Below are 13,041 nucleotides of genomic sequence, written 5' to 3'. Positions count from 1 at the left end.
CGTAAAGGCAGGTGAGTAAAGCGGCGGAGAAAGTGGCAGTTCTGGGTCACATGGATTCGTCTGTCCCTGGCAGAGCCCTAGAAAGAGAGAGTTACGTCAACTCCGTAGACGTCAATGGGCCAATTATTTAACAGCAATGGCGGATCATGGGAGCCCCGGATAGTTCCAAACAGTGCGACCCGGGGCAATAGGATTTCTATGGCGAAGGTATGTTTCTCGCTTTAATCAAAGGTTAATTTACAGGTAAGAAGCTACAGTTGACATTTTAATGATGACCATTTTACAAGCACGTTTGAATCAAATTAACGATGTAATTTAAAGCGTGACAGCTCGTCAATTCCTACACATGCGCATAGAATATGTGTCACGTTGGAATATATCTATATCTATATATAAATGTACAAATCTGAAAATATTGGTTAGTAGTTACCAGAAATCGCGGCTAAGCAGTTCATTTAAATGACCCGCCAAGCTTCGTTTGGAACTATTCGGCGGCTACATGAACCACGTGACCCTCTCGCGTTCTGACCCCTCATTGACGCAACTCTCTCTTTCTAGGATTCTGGTCCCTGGTAAGCTAGCAGGCGTTCATGTGATGCAGACTTGTCCGTGGTATGGGCTCTCCTTACGCACGATGATCTGGAAAGATTCAGCGCTTTTGTTTTATACAATAGGCTATGTCATCTGTGAGAGGACTCAGAAGAGAGAGGAGGCGACATCAGCGTTTGAGCCATCTCCGTTTTGAAGTAATCCCTTCCTGAGTTTCAACAACTTGCATGTTTGCTCAGTGGCAAAATAATACCTGTTGGACCATATCCAATTTTTCTTTAGTTAACACTGGGGTGTGGTATTAGGCTGATTTCAATGTGATTTCCATGAAGCTTTGGCTCTCTTTTCAGTCTGATCTGTGTCAAGTTGCTTTATCAAAGCCCTCTCGTCAGCTGTCAACACTAACCCTAGCATATCTGATCCTTATTTTTTCCCTTAAATTTATTTCTGATTTATCCCTTTTTCTCCCAATTTAGTGGCCAATCGATCCCTATTCTAGTTCAAACACCCACCCTCGTACTGCATGCATTCGCCAACTGCATCTCTCCGGCCGGCAGTCTCGACGGAGAGGCCTCGCCACTTTCGTGACAAGACGAATCGAAGCCGAACCACTGCTTTTCCGACACACACATGTGACGAACACAAGCCGACTCCGCCCCCCTCCCAAAGACAGCGTTGCCATTGCTGCTTCATCGAATGCGGCCATAGTCGGATCTGACGAGACCGAGGCGCGAACCCCGGTCCCCAGTGGGCAACTGCATCGACACAAAGCCGATGCTTAGACGGCTACACCACCGTGGACCCCCAGAGCCATATTTTTTATGTAATTCGAGATTTTTCATTTCGGTGTTGTGATAGTTAAATTCATAACACTCAAGAGATCTGTCCGAGTCTGCATGTTAACAGAACATGCGCTCTGTTGATCTAGGATCACTTGGTGGGAGGGTCTGGCAAGCTGTAAATTCACATCACTTCTTTGTCTGCACGCCTATACCTGAACAGACTTCCTGTTTTAAGACATTTGAATATTAATAGATATTGATTTGACCTGAAAAAAAAAACATACGAGGTAAAACCTTTTTTAAAAATTAAACATTTTTTTATAAACTTTCAGATAGAGCCATGTATGGAGACAGTTTTAATGTATCATTGTCCATCAATGTCCAATCCAGAATGTGGAGACACCGGTTTGTTGTGATCAACTTCTTCTAATTTGTACCGCGTACGTTTTGCATTCCCACATAAAGCGAGAAACAAATTGGTTTGCCATGGGTCCTAATTTAAAGTATCACATACTTTAAATATGGCGGGGGGGTAAGGGCAGTCTGATAGTCATTTCGAAAGAGACAGACACAAATGAATGACTGTGGGTCTATTTCAATTATTTTATATTGGGGTCAAAATGACCGCGGTTGGTTCACCATATAAATATAGTACTAACTCCAATATGGTCTAGCGGTTGGCTTCCTGGTTTTCACCCAGGCAGCCTGGGTTGGAATCCTGGTATGGGAACAAACCTTTAGGGCAGCAAGGTGGCCCAGGTATATTCGTTTTAAACAATTACAAATTAACTGTAACTTTCCTAATAATAACAATCTGTTTATTTCAGATGATATTAATTACATAACTAATAATATTTTGAAAAGAAATAAGTTAAAATTTTGCTATGATTGTTGTGTCTTACAGTAGTTTATTATTGGGCCTCCAGTGACCCCTGTCGGTAGTCCTTGTATGTTAAATATGTTAGTAGGATGAGGGTTAAAGAAAACTGATATGTCAGGGCATGTTGGAGCCACAAGTTGTAACAGTTTATTGCTCCTTTGATGTTTTGTATTGCAATGAGCATGTGGTGAGTTCTTTGTTTATTCAGGTGTTAAAGCTCTACTGCTTTGGAGCACGTCCACAGGTGGCGAATAGTGGAATGCTCCCTCAAATATGGGGCACGTCTGCGGAATAAGCAGGCTCACCTAACGACAGGGGCGGATCAACAGGGTGGCAAGGGGTGGCAGCTGCCACCTCTGGGACACAGTCTTGCCACCCCTGTTGCCACCCCATTTATAAATAAGATAATATGTTTTTAAAGTATATTTTATGTACATGTACGGTGAAGGTCAATGAGACCCGCACCAAACTCATCTCAAACAGAAGTCGCCGATTTAGAATCCCCCTCCCCCTCACAGGCGCGGATCTACAGGGTAGCAAGGGGTGGCAGCTGCCACCTCTGGGACACATTCTTGCCACCCCTTTGCCACCCCAGGAAAAAATCTCTAGATCCACCACTGCCTGACGACCAACCGCGGCGGTTGCTACCAGGGCGCAGTGGGCCATTTGGTGGCAGTGGTGGACCTATAAAAAGCTGCAAAGGCCCCATAATGGCACTGTGACAAGGCGTTTGAAGGTCGCCTTAAAATAGACCTGCTCTATACTGGGCAGCAGCAGTGTAGTATCTGTAGCTGGCAGATGAGCCAAACTGTCTAGCCAACGGTAGCTTCAAGACAACAGGAGGCATGCTGGACACTCCAGTATCTGGTCTCCTGTACTGCGGGCAGAAGGCAATGGTAAACCAATGTCTATTTTATTACCGAAAACCCAAGATATTTTTCAGTGGCCAACGTCATAGCTGATGATGCCGAAAGAAGAGAGAAGAGAGAGAGGTGTTAAAACATTTTGTGCTTTTTTCTGACGATGTCTATGTGACATGACATGTCTAGGAGACTGATACACCACAGTGCTTTTTTATTGTTATTATGTTATTTTTTTTAAATTCGACACATCAGGTCTAACGATACATCTGATGTTTTATTTTGGAGTCACGCTGTATGATTACCCATGGGCGTCAGTTTGTTTTGAAAAGTGCTGGGTTCAATGTGTTCACATCTTTTCTCAGTGGGACCATATGATGCCAGCAGATGTTAACGGCATCCCTGTAATGATCACCTTTAAAAGCTGCTTGCACTTTTTGTGTGTGTTATGGCCTAAATACACCGGACACGGGCATGGCGTGACATGTCTGCTGCAGGAGAAGGTGTCCGTTATGATCAACAGAAGCTGCCACACTGTGACCACGGAAGCCCTGTGCACGCACGCAGGCATCGTTGTTACGGCTCGCCCACCCCGCGCCGTGGCCCGCCCACCCCGCGCCGGCAGCCAATCGGCTCGTCAGGGCCGGGTTTAGCCATCAGGGCTGGGCTTAAGTTTGGTGGCCTCCCACGCGCCCGTTGTCAGTTCGTGTTGTAACCTCCTCGCAGTAGCGGCTACTCTCCCCTCACGGTCCTTTTCTCCGAACTCATCCCAGCCCTTGGGTCATGTTTTCCCTTGCAAAGTTTCCCGTGGAAGTATCCTGCCGTGTTCCCGTTTTGGATTGGAGTTCTTTTCCCCTTGGACTTTCCGTTTTTCCTTGTCGCTCATTGCCTTCCTGTGTTTGACTATTTGTACGCGTAAGGAATAAAGTACGGCAGTTTTCGCCTAAACCCCATCTCTGTCTGGTGTCGTGCGCTTGGGGTCTTCCACAAACCCTAACAATCGTGCTCTCATAGTTTTACGCGGCTGTTCTATTTTTTTTTCTACACGCAGCTACGCGACCCTCCAACAGGTAAAAACTACAAGGAAATGTGTAAAAAAACGAAAACAATCTGTTTAAAAATTATTAAAATAAATACCTCATCGTACCAGACCCAATACGATGCAGCAATGCAACCTTGTGGATTTTTTATTTTTTCGTTGCACATTAAAATAAATCAATCGGGCGTCCGGGTAGTGTAGCGGTCTATTCTGTTGCCCATCCACATGGGGATCACCGGTTCGAATCCCCGTGTTACCTCCGGCTTGGTCGGGCGTCCCTACAGACACAATTGGCTGTGTCTGCAGGTGGGAAGCTGGATGTGGGTATGTGTCCTGGTTGCTGCACTAGCACCTCCTCTGGTCAGTCAGGGCGCCTGTTCGGGGGGGAGCGTGATCCTCCCATGCGCTACGCCCCCCTGGTGAAACGCCTCACTGTCAGGTGAAAAGAAGCGACTGGCGATTCCACATGTATTGGAGTAAGCATGTGGTAGTCTGCAGCCCTCCCGGATCAGCAGAGGGGGTGGAGCAGCAACTGGGACAGCTCGGAAGAGTGGGGTAATTGGCCAAGTACAATTGGGGAGAAAAAGGGGGGGGGGTCAAATCAATGTATATCCATGAACCTGCAGTTAAAATAATCTAATTAATTAATTCAGTACCAGTTAATACAGCCTATACTTCCAAACCCTGCATAACCAACTGCATTATCACTTGGCAGAACTAAATATGCATGCAGAAATCTCCTCAGACAACACAGCTGGCACACAACCACATGCAACACAGACTAGTTGGTATAGCAAGTAAAAAAAAAAAATGCTCCGCCCCACCTACTTGATGCACCACTTCCGTGCCTGGTGTATTTTAAGGGTAAAATTTACCAATCAGTAAGCATGTTGGGTCTCTCTCTTAATGACATGATATGTACCAATGTTCATTTTATGTATTATTAGTTTCAACTGACTAAAGGCTTTCGAAAAGTGGTGGGGATGAAGTGGGCCATGACAAAAAGTGGTGGGAAAATGTCCCGTGTCCCCAGCGTAAATGGCGCCTATGATTACCATAATCTTACTTTGCAGTCTGAAAAGGGGAAGCAGAGATGTGCGTGTGTGTGTGGCATTTTCACGTGTGAGTCAGATGATCCATATGCTAGTTTGCTGTTGGCACAGGTGCATGTGTGTCCTCATAAATTTGGGCGGCACAGTGACGCACGCAGTGGTTAGCGCTGTCGCCTCACATCAAGGTCTTGGGTTTGAACCCAAGTCATCCTCTGTGTGGAGTTTGCCTGTTTTCCCTGTGTCTGCGGTAGGTTTTCTCCAGGTGCTCCAGTTTCCCCACCATCAAAAAGACATGCATGTTAGGGTTAATACTCCTGTCTGTGCCCTTGACCGAGTCATGGAAAGATGAACTGGAGTTGGTCCCCGGGCGCTGCACGGCGGTTGCCCACTGCTCCTAGCTACACAGCTAGGATGGGTTAAATGCAGAGTGTAATTTCCCTATGGGGATCATTTAAGTATATCAAAATCAAAAAAATTTAAAAAAATCCTATTCGCAAGCATCTGCTCCGGGTGATGTGGGGGAAGTGTTGGGGCGGGCCTAGGGGTGTCATAAATAATTCAGGAGGCGTAGCTTATCTTTGATTGGTCAGGGGTAGGGGCTTAGAAGCATTTGACCGTTTGATTGGTCAGGGGGCTGAGCTTGGGGGTCATGAATCATCCATCCATCGATCAATTATCCTAGCCACTTATCCCAATTGGGATCATGGGATGCTAGAACCTATCCCAGCAGTCATTGGGCAGCAGGCGGGGAGACACCCTGGACCGACTGCCAGTCCATCACAGGGCAGTCAGTCATAAATCACTCAAGGGTCATTGTTATGCTAATGTGACTGAAAGGGTATACTACTTCTCTCTATGGTTTCTTGAGCATTTTTTTTACACACAAATGTGAATAATTTTATTTAACAATGTAAAAATGTGGGCTCAAGTACCTCAGAAACTCTCAGATTTTTATGTTTTAATAAGCTGCCATGTTGATCAATTGACGATAGGTAACTGAAGGTTAACAGTGACGTTTGGAGTGAGGAAGTACTTGCTGACTTCAGGTAATCAAATGCCTGAGGTACAAAAGGCATGTTTAAATTTTAATCTCAAAGGAATGTTCTCATGACAGTACTCTGATTAATCTGAATTTAACATGATATAATACAACTGCCACCCTTCGTAAAAAAAACCATGTGATATAAATTTCATCTGCTCTTTTCACATTCTTGCTATGATGGGAAAATTCTCATGCAAGTTTCTTGGTCTTGTTTCACATTCAAGTAAAAAACCTCAAACAAAGAAGCTTTGAGAACAAATTCCTATACCCTTTTACAGTACACTGATTTAGTCCCACTCCTTATATTAAGTTTAATTAGGAATCTGTTTTGTTTACAAACATCTCCAGGGTCAGAGCCCAAAGGCAGGAGACCTAACATGGGAACATTATCTAAGTCACCTTAGTAATGCCCAGTGCGGCGATATTCTGGCTGTAGGAGGTGGTGCCATTTCCAGTGCCCCATAGTGCAGCCAGGATGCAGCCGATGCCTTCCACAGCAATACCACGGTTGATGGCGTGGAAAGGTGGGGGTGGGGCGCCGGAGAGGCGGGCGCAGGCGTAGTAGTCCCCAATTGACTCCATGGTAGAAGCTAGCACCCCCGCCATCATGCCCAGCACTGATGACACACTCACTGTGGGCACTCCCCACTGACCTATAGTTATACAACAATTACACATATTACTAGTCACACTTGTATACACACATCTTAGAATACATACACCAGTGATATTCAATCATGTGCGAAGGATGGCCATGTGTATGCAAGTTTTCTTTTAGTGAATCTGTGAAATCAGCTGGTGTAGTGTTGGGGTAGAAAAGAAATCTGCATAAATATGGCCTTAAATATGATTGAGGGCCACTGAATTACACCAACATACGACACAACACATGCATGCCCAAAGGCGTACACCTTCGAGTGCACACTCTGCTTTTGCAACACGGTTAAAAACAAATTTATGTAGCAGACAAAATAATTGATATTAGGCTTGGACTAGAGTGTGAAACCTGCATGACTACTATCAACAGTTCTAAATGATATTTAAAGTAAATGAGAGTCCTCAGGATGGGAAATTCAAGCATTATGAGTCATGGCTTTGGTAGGGAAATGCTCAAAACCTTTGAACTTGTGCCCATGGAGGTCACAGATTCAGTGGAAAAATCTCCTACATGGTCATAAAATATCATCAGATATTGTCATCTGCTGGAGACAAAGAGATGTAAAAAAAAAAAAAAAAAAGACTGCTCATAAAGGAATGATTAATTAGTTTCAGGCCACCTGAAAGAGTCAGCAACATATTTGCTGATCTCTGCGGAACACTTGCACAACAGTAGTGTCTCTTTTTATGGGTTGACCTGGATAATTGAAAAAGTGAGAAGGAATAGATGCTGACAAAGATGAGAAGCTAATTACAAAGACCTACCGCACTTGGCACAGCCAGAAAGCTTTTGACAGATATGTTGACATGTGTTATTATCATAACAATAAACAAGAGGTGTTTTTTTTACTGTTATGACAGGTACAATCATCAATAAAATAAAAAAAACTGTCCAACAAGTTAATATGCCTTTTTTTGCTTTATGCTTTTATTTTTCTTAAATTGTGTTCGGTCTGTGTCTAGTTCTAAACAGCAAACATACAGCATGTACAAAACTTTAAGTGTGCTTATTCTTTGCTTGAACAGGCTGACTAGTTAAATTAAGGTAATACAGAGCTAATTTCATCAGGAAAAACATCAGGAAAAAAGATTTTTAATTTACAGAGATTTGGCAATTTAAGGCTAACGAGAACTGAAATGTGTTGCGAGAGAAAATTGGCAAGAAAAGAGATGCCTTTGAACCAAGTGTGACAGTGGGTGAGTACAGCAGGTGTGGTGACTTTGGTGTGTCAAGAAATGCAGTGCTGTTATTTTTTTTTTTTTTCGGTCGCTGAAAGTATGAGCCTGGAATAGTGCGCCACTCAACTGTGTCTCCAGTAGCTTGTATATTTCATCATTTCACTTTCGATAACAGCAGGCCGGTGGAGGATTTGACAGAAGAGGTCAAAAAGGAGGCTGACATGAATTGTGCAGAGCCAAAGATTGTCCTCAGTTATTCAACTGACAGTTCAGTCTAACCAATACTCTGGTACAATACTGATGCCAGGAGTCCTGTAAAAGAACTTGTAAGTCATCGCACTAAGTCCCTAAGTTGACAAAGCAGCGGATGGCATATTTTCATTTTAAACAAGGTTATTTTCAAAAACAAACCAATCAAACAATAGACCCAAATCTACAACACCCTCCACTGCCTACCCACCCTCCCGACAGACCCCTACAAAATCCCCCACCACTAGAAGAGAGAAGGTTGAGTTGAGATTCAGATTGTAAGCACATCAACCCCAGCTACCAACCGAGCATCTAACTCTTCCAAAATATCTAAAAGGGCTTCCATGTCGAGTGTCGAGCATCCCCGCACTTCAGCATATCAGTCCCCTCATGCCTCTGGGCGCACGCGCTTCCGATGGCTTCACGGTCTCACCTGACACGATCACTGGCCAGAGGATCAGCAGCCAACAGGTGACATTTCCCTATCGGCCTGCAATCAGCCAGTATGAGTGGCCCCTGCGTACTGGTTGGCCTGTGATTAGGGGTCCCTGTCATGGTCTGTGATCTGGGCTCTCCGTCTCTTGATTGGTGCTTTGGTTCACCTGCGCCCAGTCTCCTTGAAGGCCGGTGATGGTGTGCACCTGTGCTGGGGACTATTTGACTGGGTTTTTTGCAGACATTCTGTTATGGCTCGCTCACCCCACGCCGTGGCCCGCCCACCCTGCGCCGGCAGCCAATTGGCTCGTCAGGGCCGGGCTTAGGCATCAGGGCTGGGCTTAAGTTTGGTGGCCTCCCACGTGCCCGTTGTCAGTTCGTGTCGTAACCTCCTTGCAGTAGCGGCTACTCTCCTCCCACGGTCCTTTTCTCTAGGAACTCATCCCAGCCCTTGGTTCATGTTTTTCCCTTGCAAAGTTTCCCCGTGGAAGTATCCTGCCGTGTTCCCGTTCGGATTACCCGCGAGTTTTTCCTCTTGGACTTTCCGTTTTTTCCTTGTCGCTCGTTGCCTTCCTATGTATGACTATTTGTACGCGTAAGGAATAAAGTACGCCAGTTTTCGGCTAACCCCATCTCTGTCTGGTGTCGTGCGCTTGGGGTCTTCCACAAACCCTAACAGTACAAACTGACCATGACGACCCCAGCCGACACAGAGAGCATACCGGCCAGCCCGCTTCGAGCGGCTCTCATCGAACAGATCCAACTGACTAACTCCCACACCCAGCAGCTAGAGGCGGCCTCCGCCGCGGTGAGAGATCTTCAGACTCGGGTCCCGCCCCTCCAGGCCTGTGTGGGTAACCTAACAAGCCAGGAGGCAGCGTTGGCGAGCCAACAAGCAGAGATCCTGCGGCAGTTGCAAACCATCACGGCGGCTCTCACCATCCAGCCGCCGGGCCAGCCTGCCCCTGGAGTCGTGGGTAACCCGCCCCCTGGGCCCGCTGCCCCGGTTAACCCTGTGGAGCTCAACCCAGTTCCCTGGGAGCCCTGCCTCTCCAGCCCACGACCGTTTGATGGCGACTTTGAGACCTGTGCCACGTTCATCATGCAGTGTGAGCTGGTCTTCCTGCACCAACCCAGCATGTTCACGTCTGATGCTGCCCGGGTCGCTTACGTGACCAACCTGCTCACAGGCCGAGCAGCTCAGTGGGCCACTGCTTCCTGGTCCATGAAGACCAGTTTCTGCCTCACCTACAAGGCCTTTGAGGCGGAACTACGGAAGGTTTTCCACCATCCAGTCGGTGGCCATGACCCTGGTGCTTGGCTGAGCAGTACCCAGCAGGGCAGTGGCAGTGTCACGGACTACTCGGTGGAGTTCAGGCTGGCCGCAGCTGAGAGCGGCTGGAACGACCGGTCACTTCGGGTCACCTTCTGGAGAGGTCTCAGTGAGGCTGTCAAGGACCAGCTAGCCACCCGGGAGGAGCCCACCTCCCTCGAGGACCTGATCAAGCTCGCCATCCGCATCGACGCACGCCTCCAGGAGAGGAGGCGTGAGCGAGCCCTGCGTGGATCCCCGTCCATTCCCCAGTCGTCCAGCACTCCTAACAGGATCCCTACTCCTGTTCGCCCCACTTCCCCTGTGGCCGTTTCTCCCCCCGCGCCCCAGACCACGACGGGGGAGGAACCTATGCAGCTAGGGCGCACGCGCCTTAGTCCAGCCAAACGGGAGGCCCAGTTCAAGGTGGGTCAATGCCTCTACTGTGGCCAGAAGGGACATCTGATCAGCGGCTGCCCCACTCGGCCAAAAGACTAGGCTCACTGGGGCCCCGGGAGATCCTAGTGAGCCGCCTTTCCTGTTCCCGCCGTCCTGCCCCACAGAACCATCTAGTTAGCGTTACCCTGGCCTGGGCTGACCAGCGGCTCACGGTGGGTGCACTCCTCGACTCGGGGGCTGATGAGTGTTTCCTGGACACAGAGTTTGCTGCCCAGGCTAACATCCCGCTAGAGACGCTGGAGAAGCCCATGGAGGCCTTCGCACTGGACGAGCGCTGCCTGGCCAGCGTCACCCAACACACCCACCCTGTCTCTCTCAGCATAGCAGGTAATCATGTGGAGAGACTTCGGTTCTACATCATCCAGTCCCCGTTAGTCCCTGTGATCCTAGGGCGCCCCTGGTTCGTGCAGCATGAGCCACACATCGCCTGGGCCTCCGGTACCATCATGGAGTGGGGCTCCTCCTGTCATGCCCAATGTCTCCAGGCTGCTCCCGCCCCATCCCCCCGACGTGCCCCTAGTACCCCGCCTCCCGACCTCTCCTCTGTTCCCACTGAGTACCACGAGTTAGGTGAGGTTTTCAGCAAGACCTGGGCCCAATCTTTTCCTCCTCATCGGCCTTATGACTGTGCTATCGACCTCCACTCTGGGGCACCCCTTCCCAGCAGTCGTCTGTACAGTCTGACCATCCCCGAGAAAGCTGCGATGGACGAGTACATCTCCGAGTCCTTGGCAGTGGGCCTCATTCGGCCCTCGTCCTCCCAGGTGGCAGCTGGATTCTTTTTCGTGAAGAAGAAGGACGGGGGCCTCCGACCCTGCATTGACTATCGCCAACTCAATGAGATAACCGTCAAAAACAAGTACCCCCTTCCTCTCATGAGTTCCACCCTTGAGCCCCTCACCCAGGCTACAGTCTTCACTAAGCTGGACCTCCGGTGTGCCTATCATCTGGTCCGGATCCGGAAGGGGGACGAGTGGAAGACAGCCTTTAAGACGCCCCGGGGTCATTATGAGTACCTGGTCATGCCGTTCGGCCTCACCAATGCCCCGGCGGTATTCCAGGCTCTCATCAATGACATTCTCCACGACATGCTCGACGAGTTTGTGGTGGTGTACCTCGATGACATCCTCATCTTCTCCAGGACCCTCGAGGAACATGTCCAGCATGTCCGCCGGGTACTCGAACGTCTCCTCCGGAACCGGCTCTTCGTCAAGGCAGAGAAGTGCCGGTTCCATTCCCCTTCCGTTGACTACCTGGGCTTTGTCATTGAGAGGGGACAGACCCAGGCCGACCCCCGCAAGATCCAGGCTGTGGTGGACTTGCCCGATCCCACATCACGGAAGGAATTACAGAGCTTCCTCGGGTTTGCGAACTTCTATCGGAGGTTCATCCGGAACTACAGCTGCGTGGCAGAACCTCTCATCAGGCTGACCTCCCCCTCCCTGCCATTTATCTGGTCCCCGGCTGCCCGCTCTGCGTTCCAGTCCCTCAAGGAGAGGTTCACCAGCGCACCGGTCCTGCTCCACCCCGACCCCAAGAGGCAGTTCATCGTAGAGGTGGACGCTTCGGACACCGGGTTGGGGGCTGTCCTCTCCCAGGGGTCAGCGTCTGACCAGAAGGTCCACCCATGCGCCTTCTTCTCTCGCCGGTTCCTCCCCGCCGAGGAGAACTACGATGTCGGGAACCGGTAGCTGCTGGCAGTGGTGGCTGCTCTGGAGGAGTGGCGCCATTGGCTGGAGGGGGCGGAACAGCTGTTCACCATCTGGACGGATCATAAGAACTTGACGTTCATCCGGGCAACCAAGCGCCTCAATGGTCGGCAGGCACGGTGGGCCAGCTTCCTCAGTTGGTTTGACTTCACGCTGACTTATCGCCCTGGGTCCCGCAACACGAAGGCAGACTCCCTGCCCTGACAATACCCGAGGAGGGAGCCAGCTACAGAGGAGCCGCCTCCCATCCTTCCTGAGGCCAGGGTGGTTGGCGTGGTTACCTGGGGCATCGAGACCGTGGTCAGGCAGGGGTTGCGCTCCCATCCCGCCCCGAGCCACGTCCCTCCACGCCGCCTATTCGTCCCGGACGCAGTCCGGCCCCGGGTTCTCCAGTGGGGCCATGCCAGTCAGTTTGCTTGCCACCCGGGTGTCCACCACACCTTCACCTTTCTGGCTCGGCGTTTCTGGTGGCCCACCATGAGGAACGACGTCAGGGACTTCGTAGGGGCCTGCTCCATCTGTGCTCGCAGCAAGGCCTCTCACCAGGCACCCGCGGGTCTGCTGCAGTCCCTCCCAACTCCAAGCCGGCCCTGGTCCCATGTGGCGTTAGATTTTGTCTCCGGACTGCCTCCCTCCCAGGGTAACACTGTGATCCTGACAGCGGTGGACCGCTTCAGTAAGGGAGTGCACCTGGTGGCCCTCCCCAGACTCCCATCGGCTTCTGAGACGGCGGACCTCCTGACGAGCCACGTGTTCCGTCTCCACGGCCTTCCCCTGGACGTCGTCTCGGACCGAGGGCCCCAGTTCGTCTCCCAGGTATGGCGGGCCTTTTGTAAG

General features: G+C 49.8%; 1 protein-coding gene across 1 annotated transcript in view; it reads right to left on the bottom strand.

Moving 5' to 3' along the window:
* The window catches only part of si:dkey-106n21.1 (solute carrier family 23 member 1), a 149,969-nt gene that overhangs the window by 78,218 nt on the left and 58,710 nt on the right, over window positions 1-13,041 (bottom strand). Inside the window, exon 9 of the mRNA XM_056282382.1 lies at window positions 6,604-6,857. Within this exon, the coding sequence (XP_056138357.1) occupies window positions 6,604-6,857 (254 nt within the window). The remainder of the gene's footprint in view (window positions 1-6,603; window positions 6,858-13,041) is intronic.

This window comes from Lampris incognitus, chromosome 6 (genome assembly GCF_029633865.1).
Source record: "Lampris incognitus isolate fLamInc1 chromosome 6, fLamInc1.hap2, whole genome shotgun sequence".
In the NCBI taxonomy this organism is placed as follows: domain Eukaryota; kingdom Metazoa; phylum Chordata; class Actinopteri; order Lampriformes; family Lampridae; genus Lampris; species Lampris incognitus.
Note: the sequence above shows the minus strand (reverse complement) of the source record. Positions and strands in the feature narration are given on the sequence as shown.